Below are 9,462 nucleotides of genomic sequence, written 5' to 3' on the forward strand. Positions count from 1 at the left end.
GAGGGTGGAATGTTAGTTTTTTTGTTTAAAACGATAGTAATTTTAGAAAAAAAAATTGTAGACATTTAATTGAACTAAAATTAGTTGGGGTTTTACGGGTCAATTTGGGGGAGGGGGTGAGTGAGTGGTGTAGGGGGGAAGGCGAGGGGTTTGGTGGGAGGTGATGGGGAGTGATGGGATTTTTTTTAAAGGGCTTGGGAGTTTTTGGCGGCCAGAGGAGTGTTTGGGGATGGAGGGGGTAAGAGTTATCGGATTTAGGAAGACTTGAATTGGGTGCGGGAAATGGGGGGTTAAGGGGGCGGGGTCAATGAGAGCGAGGGAGAAGGCGGAATATTAGTTTTTCCTGTTTAAAACGATAGAATTTTTAGAAAAAAAATTGTAGTTATTTGATTGAACAGAAATTATTCGAGTTTTAGGGGGCAGGTTGGAGGAGGCGGTGAGGGGTGTAGGGAGGAGGGTGAAGGGTTGGGGGGAGTGACAGGGTTTTCTTGAGAGGTTTTGGAGTTTTGGGGGGCGAGAGGGGGGTTTGGCGATGGAGGGGTAGGATTTTTCGAATTTAGGGAGACCAATAGGGAAATGGGGGGTTTTCATGAGAGCGCGGGAGAAATTTGAATGAAACTACATTGAACTGTCGCCTCTAAGGATAACTGTTGGACGAAAATCTCCACAAATTTTTATGATGTTTTTTTGTTTTTATTATTTTATTACAGACGTTAACATAACAAAGTTCTATACTTTCAAGGTACATGATGATCGTTACAATGATTCCCTCATTCTCTCCACTCATCTTCTCAGTTATACCTCTGAATCTCCAGAAATTATGCGTCACCCCCATTCCATCCACATTCTATATTTCCAATAATGACGTATTGCTGTCGTTTTCCTCCCCTTAAATTTTATTTCTCTTGATTTATCATTGTTGTTGATAAGTTATCTTCGGGGCTTGATTGCGTCGACAAATTAAAGCAAGAGACAGTGAGAGGCATTTGGAGGTGGGAGCAAACACTTCTACTTTTTTATTTATGAAATTATCATAGAAGAGAGAGCGGGGCAAAATGAAACACCAAGGAAAATGTCTGCATCTGAAAAACCTTTTTTCGTTTTTGGTTGAGGGTTAAAGAACCTTAAGGGTTAAACTGATTATAGCATACTGATCAACAAAGGTTATTTGACCCTCACCTTAGACATATTCAAGGGTCGTTTGACCCTTAAAACAATTTGACCGTCAATTTCAAAAGCCTTTAAGGGTCGTTTGACCCTTATGACAATTTGACCCTCAACCCCAAAAGCCTTCAAGGTTGTTTGACCCTTACGACCATTTAACCCTTAACTAAAAACAAAAAAAATAGTGTTTCATTTTGTTCTGCTGTTTCAGAATCAAATGTTTTTAAGGGTCAAATGGGTTGATGCAAAGGGATCACAAAGGGTCATCTGACCTTTAGCCCTATACGTCTTCAAAGGTCGTTTGACCCTCAACTCCAAAAGGCATTAAGGGTCGTTTGACCCTTACGACCATTTGACCCTTGACTAAAAACAAAAAAATGACGTTTCATCTTGATTTTCTCAGGATCAAATAGTTGTGAGGATCAAATGACCCTTAGGGGCCATACAACCCTTAAAAATAGTTAGAGTTTTAAGGTTCAAGTGGTTTTAAGGGCCAAATGAGTTGAAGAATTGTGATCACAAAGGGTCATTTGACCTTTAGCCCTCAAATGACCCTTTGCACATCTACAAGGGTCGTTTTACCCTTGTGACAATTTGACCCCCAACTAAAAAAAATATTTCCCGAATTGTCCTAAATAATCGTTTCCCCTGGTGTTTCATTTTGCCCCACTCTCCCCTATTTTCTGAGCTATTCCCTTCTATTTTCCGGAGAATTCTCACAGTTTTGTTGACTGGTCATCCACCACATCGCCTCAAATCCACTATTACTCCATATTATGTACAATTTCCGCAGGATATGTTGTTCAAATAATTGAAATCACTACTCAAGTTATAAAAAACGAACGAAGAGTCTAATCTTCCGGACTCGTTCGCAAATATCTCCCCAACGGGTCGTTCTATTGACAAATATCATAAGAAATTGTTTGCAGGGAATTTCACGGGCTCCAAAAGAGGCTCAGATACACTTCCCCCTAAACCCAGTAGTTCCCGAGATATTTGCAAATCAATCCGAACCGAACTTCTATCCCTTCATAAACAAATGGATAAACTCATTAAGATCATTCACCTAATTATAAACAATGGTCAGGATGATATTTTGAGCGCCACAACATCAATTATAATTAACTTTTGGCTGATATTTCGTGATCCACGTGTAACTAGTGAGATTTAAAGACATTTTTTATTATGAAAAATTCAAGAAATTGAAATTTTCCTTGATTTCTGCCTTTTTTTATTGCTTCTTCCTTTCTCTTTTTGTTTATTGTTCTTCCATTTTATTTATAGACCGCGTCATGTAGGCTCCTAAAGGCACTGCTCGAAGGATGACAATGATTCAATGAAAAAAATTGATCAAAATAAATTTTTTATTAATTTTTTTTCTCAATTTTCTCTCGTCTTTTGAATTAAATTCTTCTTTTATTGGGAAATCTCACTCTGTTTTTTGTTGCAAATACATTTATATCACATTCGGGAACAGACCAATAATAATTAATTATGACAGCAAGTGCCAATGCCACATTCGTTGGGTTCAATTGAAATCGATAAATTCGGAATAATTTTCTCAATCTTTCATTTTCATGAGTTGTTCCGATCACTTGTTCAATTTATTCACCTCTAAATCCACAACTTATTGCCATAAAAATGAATAATCAATGAAAACAGTTTAAACTGGGTGTAACTGAGTGAAGTAACAGATACTAATTTAAAAAAAATAAAACTAATAAATAGTTGACAATTCTTATAGTGAAAATTACTGAGCAATTTTAAGCAGGAAAGCTTGATTGATACCACGAGATGAACACGATTTATAATGACTGCTTGATTGATTCTGAATGTAAAATTGCTAACTAATTTTCGTTGGCTTCTAAAATACTAGAACATTGATTCCCAGGAAGACCAACAAAAATGCAAAACCCATTTCCTCTGTCTTTACATAATCTTAGAAGAACATTGAGTTGGAGTTTTCGATGTTTCTAGAGTCTCCACCCCTCGGAATGTCACAATTATTTATAATATTTGTGGTTGAAGGAGAGGAGTTGAAAATTTTTGCTCACAGCATTTCGAGAATATTTTTGCAACTCATGAGTTCAGGGGGAAAATCTTTTGCAGCTAGTGAAATTCACTGGAAAATAATGTGTGACATTTTCTCGTGATATCACTCATTGTCGAGATTATTGAAGGGAAAACCGGTATTTAGCACTATTCGGGGATTTTTTTTGTTTTAATTCAGGGTCAAAGAGTTTTGAGGGTCAAAAGGGTCAGAGGCGAGTGATTATAAAGGTCATTTGACCCTCAACTCTCGGAGTTTTTTTTAGCGTCGTTTGACCTTTAAAACACTTTGACCTTCAAGTTCAAACGTTCTTAAGGGTCGTTTGACCCTTGGGACCATTTGACTTTGAGCCCTTAACATCATTAAGGGTCAAATGGTCGTGAGGGTCAAAAGGGTCAGAGGCGAGTGATCATAAAGGTCATTTGCCCCTCAACTCTAGGAGTCTTTGAGGGTCGTTTGACCTTTAAAACACTTTGACCTTCAAGTTCAAACGTTCTTAAGGGTCGTTTGACCCTTGGGACCATTTAACCTTGAGCCCTTAACGTCATTAAGGGTCGTTTGACCCTCAATTAAAAATTTAAAAAAAATTCCTGAATTGTGTTAAGTGGGTCGTTTTCCCTGATGTTTCATTTGTCCCCGCAGTGTTAGGATCAAATAGTTTTGAGGGTCAAACGACCTTTAAGAAGGTCAAGTAACCCTTATGAACGTTGAGGGTTAAGGGTCAAATGGGTTCGAACAGAGTGATCAGAAAGATACGTTTTTAATGGTCATTTGACCCTTAAGACAATTTTACCTCTAGCTCTAATCCTCCGCAAGGGTCATTTGACACTTACGACCATTTGACCCTTAGCCCCGAACGTCACAAAGGGTCGTTTGACCTTCAACTAAAAAAACAGCTGAAATGTGCTAAGTAGTCCCCCTTCCTGGTTTTGAGGGTCAAACGGGTTAAAACAGAGTCATCAGATAGGGTCGTTCGAACTTAATTCTGCAGGTCTTTAAGGGTCATTTGACCTTTAGGACAATTTCACCCTTGACTCCGATGACCTTACGGGTCGTCTGACCGTCAAGACCCATTGACCCTCAATGAAAAACTGAAAGAAATCGCCTTGATGGTTAAACGATCCTGGAAGACTGATCAAAAAGGGTCATTTGACCCTCAACTTTTCACGTTTTCAATGATCGTTTGACCCTTAAGACAAATTTACCGCCAATTCGAATCTTCCTCAAGGGTCGTTTGACCCTCAAAACAGAGTCATCAGATAGGGTCGTTCGAACTTAATTCTGCAGGTCTTTAAGGGTCATTTGACCTTTAGGACAATTTCACCCTTGACTCCGATGACCTTACGGGTCGTCTGACCGTCAAGACCCATTGACCCTCAATGAAAAACTGAAAGAAATCGCCTTGATGGTTAAACGATCCTGGAAGACTTGGAGTTGAGGGTCAAATGGTCTTCAGGGTCAAATGGGTAACAGACTGATCAAAAAGGGTCATTTGACCCTCAACTTTTCACGTTTTCAATGATCGTTTGACCCTTAAGACAAATTTACCGCCAATTCGAATCTTCCTCAAGGGTCGTTTGACCCTCAAACAATTTGACCCTTGACCCCAAACGTCCTTAAGGGTCGTTTGACCCTCAACTACCAAGAGAAAAAAATCATTTCAGTCAAAAGGTCTTAAGGGTCAACTGGATTAAATCATAGTTACCAGAAAGGGTCATTTGACCCTCAACCCCCGTTTGACCCTCTAAACCATTCAATTACAGAGGATTTAATGAATCTCCTTGATTTGTTTCATGACTAGATCTTTCAAGAAAATGGCAACAGAAATTCTCCGTTAGCCCTTGTAATTCTCCACGAAAACTCATTCGACAATTTTTCTTCTCCCAACAATCAACAATACGAATTTTAAAACATAAAATCTCCATCAATTACGTAATCATCTCATTAACAAAACCACTCAGCACAAAGTGTCAAAAGAAATTCTCGCAGAAAAATTGTCCATTTAATCCCAAACCCTATAGCCCACAAAAATCATCTCCAAATCTCTCATTCTCATCTTATCTCCTCCAATCACTTTATTGCGTCGATCTTATCATAATCTTTGCACCTTGCACGCTGGCTAAAACCTCTTCCATCCAAAAAATCTCATAAAAACTCGCTCAAACCCCCAATACTTAATTTAAAATCCACAAATAAATTCACTAACATTGACGCAATTACAAAAAATAAAACACAATAAATCAATGACTCTATTTCCCTCAAAAATTTGAAAACTGCATTAAAAATTAATTAAAAAGGAATTATTTCCCTGAAATTTTGTCTTTGTAATTCAGATGCTTAAAAATTTGATAATTGAAGTGAACTGTTTGCACAATGTTCTTCCAGTTTTTGGTATTTAATATTCCCTCACGCCATGTCAGTGTTTTTCGATTGATTTCCAGAATTTCTTTCCTCTTTGTCCAGTGGCAAAACGATTTTCCTCGATGAGTTTTTCGTGAAAATCTCGGAATCTGTTGGAGATGCGAAAATGATCGTTCAGACCGTTTTTGTAGGGAAAAGTCAGAGCTACAAAAAAAGTTATAACGCAAATTTTGCCATCTCCATTGGTTTCAAAGATATTCGTCGATAACTGGGGGAATTTACCACTCGATTGATCCAGTTAATCGAAAAATGTTCGTGTGAATTCAGTTGTACTTCCATTCTCTGCATTCAAACAGACGATACAGTGTGTCTGATCACAAGAAATATGGGGTGATTGTTAATGTTGGAATAACACGCTCAGCGTCTGGTACTGCTTGGAATAAAACTGTGGTTCTGTCGTCGACTGAGTCAAACTGAAGTATACTAGCTACGTTACCACATCTGTAGCAGTAGTTTGGGGCTGACCATACGGTTACTAGTTTATCATCGAACATGTATCTATATCCTGTTGAGAAAAAAAATGTAAATTCATTTATTCCAAGAAATTACAGAACTAAATTCATTGAAATGTCATGAAAATTCATTTCAAATTCCAAAGAACTAGAGAAAATCGTCGATGAGAATTTTCATTTCAATTCATAAAAAATATTTTTTTTTTCATCAAGTTTACGAAAAAATTTATTTAAAATTCAAAACAATCCCGGGAAATCTTCAAAAAAAAGTTAATTTTTTTACATAAAATCATCAAAAAAATTATGGACTTACGTTCAGTTTTATAAAAAGGATTGGTATGAAATAAAATGAATTGAACTTCGATGATTATCAATTCTTTCCATCAATTCTTCATAAAAATTGATTAAAAATTCACATCAATGAAAGAAAATCATGAATGGATGCTAAAAATCTATTAAATGACTTTTATGTCTTCGAAATTCAGTGAAGAATAGAAAAAAAAAGAAAAAAAAACAATCATTCCGTCATTTACCTTCATGCACTAATTGATGAGCTCTACATATAAGTTTTAGGTCATTAATTTCCATGAATTTGTGTGTGACCTTGGCCCCAAAGAGCCACCCAGCACCCCTAGGGCTAACAGACCACGAGTCCACGTCCTCTGGATCAGACCAGAGTAGATCGCAGAAGGCGCCCTTGTGTGGTACCTCCTGATTCCTCTCGATCGTTCTTATTTGATCTAGGGTTCTTATCGCCGGAGACAGGCCACCGTGGACACATAAAACTTGTTCATCAATTAACTGGAACCCAGAATCAATCTTATTATTTTATTTTAACAAGTGGACAATTGCATAAATGAGCAATTTGCTTCCGAATGACTTCTGTTTTTTTAAATGCACATTTAACTATTTTCTTCTTCTATTTTTTCATGTCATAGTACTGTCATCAATTGAAATGTCATCAAAATTTTGCAGTGAATTTCGTTCTGGCAAATAATTCGACATTCAGATCCTCTCAAGACTCGAATTCGTTTTCAGTCCGGGTTTAATCAAGGTTCAATCAAGGTTTAATCAGTGTATAGCCGGCATTTAATCAGGGTCTATTCAGGATTTAGCCAGAGTTTAACACAGGTTCTGTCAGAAGTTAGTCGGGACCATGAATCAATATGAATAAGTATTTAACATAATAGACTGCTGCCTGTTCTCACCATTTTTCAACTTGATTAAGAAGCCATTGAAATGTACTTTTCAATCCCTGATTTAATTGCTATTACTGATGATTCTTTCAGTAATCATGAAATAACCGATTTTCTCTTTCAAATCGCATGAGCAATGTGCTGTAACTCAACCACCAATTGTGCGAACCCCATCATATTCTGATAGAATCAAGAGGGTATAGTTATTAATTTTTTGAGCCACCACTAATTCCATTTTGATGACAATTTTTGAGTGATCGTTGAAAAATCGATTTTCGGAAAAATGTCAATTTTTTCGAATCTGTAAGAATAATTGAACTTTTATCGGTGTCAATGAATAGGGCTGATTAAAGTCTATATTCATGGCAAAATTCATGAAATTCGATTGATCCTTTATGAGAAAATTTCAAAAAAAGGTCTCAAGTTTCCATAAAAAATTGGAAACTTATAATTGAGTGATTACAAAACTTCCATTCGGTAGCAAAAATTTTAAAAAATGTGAATAGCTTCTAGATGCTTACGGCAGCTATTGTAAGTAAATCAAACACCCTGCAGCAGTATTTCCAAGGATTGGCATTACCATATTTCATCTCACACTCGTCTGAAAAAATAATTGTTAATTAAAAGAATCTATGAGAGAATTTTTTGAGTAGATTTTACTCTTTCGGAGAATCTGAAGGGTCTTGAGGGTCAAAGAGATATTCCAAAAGTATATCTGAGCTCTGAAATTTGAATAATAAAAAAAATTACCGTAAAATCCGTAAACTTGAGTTATCTGTCTCGACTCGTGATTCCCTCGCAACAGTGTTATCCTGTCTGACCATTTTGCCTTGAGTGTTAACAACCGCGTAAATGTCTCTAAGCTATAGTACCCCCGGTCTACAAAGTCACCCATAAATATGTAATTCGTGTCAGGCACAGGACCTCCATTGCGAAATAACTCTTCTAGATCGTAGAACTGCAATAAAAAATAACTTTCATTAAAAAAATTATTTGACTTAAAATTTCATTTTTAATCAACTGTTTATCATGTAATTATTTCAGTAACAATCGATTTTACAGCAAAATGACACATAACTGTTCTGTAAGAAATTTAATTCTCCACAAAAAATATTTTTAGACATTTTTCTCTAAACCCAGTCATTAATGAAATAATTGAGCAATTAACAAGTGAAAAAAAAATTACTTGACTCAAAATTTCATTTTTAATCAACTGTTAATCACGTAATTATCGAAGTAACGATTGATTTTACAGCAAAATGATAGATAACTTTTCTGTAGGAAATTTAATTCTCTACTAAAAATATCTACTGACATTTTCCCATAAACCCGCTCCTTACCGAGATAAATCCACATTAAAGTGAATTCACCAACTTCCAACTCAAAAAACGTCGAAAAACAGAAACAAAAAATACAAAAAAAATGTTTTCACTTCAAAACCATTAGATCGAAGTCATGAGGACTTTTTTTGCAATAAAAATGTCTAAAACATGAATTATAAACCGGAAGTAGGCGTTGAGACTGGTGATAAAGCATAAAAACCCGTCAATAACAAAAATGTCATTGAGGTTAAGTTATCCCTGGATTACCTGTCCATGAATGTCTCCGCAGACAGTCACCGGAGTCGACACCGGTTGAATATTGGACTCCTCCAGCAGTAGGTCGGACACAATGTCACAGAGTTTCTGATTAAAAAGTCAAAACCCTAATTAATAACTTGGTTCTCCAAACAAATTGGGATAACCTAAATCGCGCCTTTAAAATGCCCCCAAAATCCCCCGAAATCGAGTGAAATCCGTGGCTTTTAAATTTTTCAGGGGCAAAATTTAATCCCCATTTTGTTGAAAATTATCTCGTTTACCTTGAGATCATTTTCCGGCAAGTATTTGCACTCTTTTGCGATTTCAATCCATTTGTCGATGTCTGACATTTTGGTACTTGACTACTATAATGAGAAATCCCATGTGGCGACATCTCTGTTGAATTAAAAAACAACTAATTTGTAATGCGAATGAAAAAAATATTAAAATGAAAAAAATATTACATAATGAATAGCCCCATGACCATTATTTGGACCCTCGTGACGCTTATTTTCATCCTCGTGCCCTTTAATCTGACGCTTGTGACCCTTATTTGGAGACTTAATTTGACCGTCGTAATAAACTTCATGACCCTTATT

General features: G+C 36.4%; 1 protein-coding gene across 1 annotated transcript; it reads right to left on the reverse strand.

Annotated features, from left to right (window-relative positions):
- Positions 1-677: 677 nt before the first annotated feature.
- LOC107039192 (serine/threonine-protein phosphatase 6 catalytic subunit) lies at positions 678-9,234 on the reverse strand. Its single transcript, XM_015258689.1, has 6 exons — positions 9,145-9,234; positions 8,873-8,968; positions 8,034-8,241; positions 7,805-7,884; positions 6,621-6,888; positions 678-6,140 (listed from the first exon to the last, which is right to left on the reverse strand). Exons 1-6 carry the CDS (start codon positions 9,211-9,213, stop codon positions 5,950-5,952), a joined length of 912 nt encoding a protein of 303 aa, XP_015114175.1. The 5' UTR covers positions 9,214-9,234; the 3' UTR covers positions 678-5,949.
- Positions 9,235-9,462: the final 228 nt, after the last annotated feature.

This window comes from Diachasma alloeum, unplaced genomic scaffold, assembly GCF_001412515.2.
Source record: "Diachasma alloeum isolate Michigan unplaced genomic scaffold, Dall2.0 Dall_scaffold_00294, whole genome shotgun sequence".
In the NCBI taxonomy this organism is placed as follows: Eukaryota; Metazoa; Arthropoda; class Insecta; order Hymenoptera; family Braconidae; genus Diachasma; species Diachasma alloeum.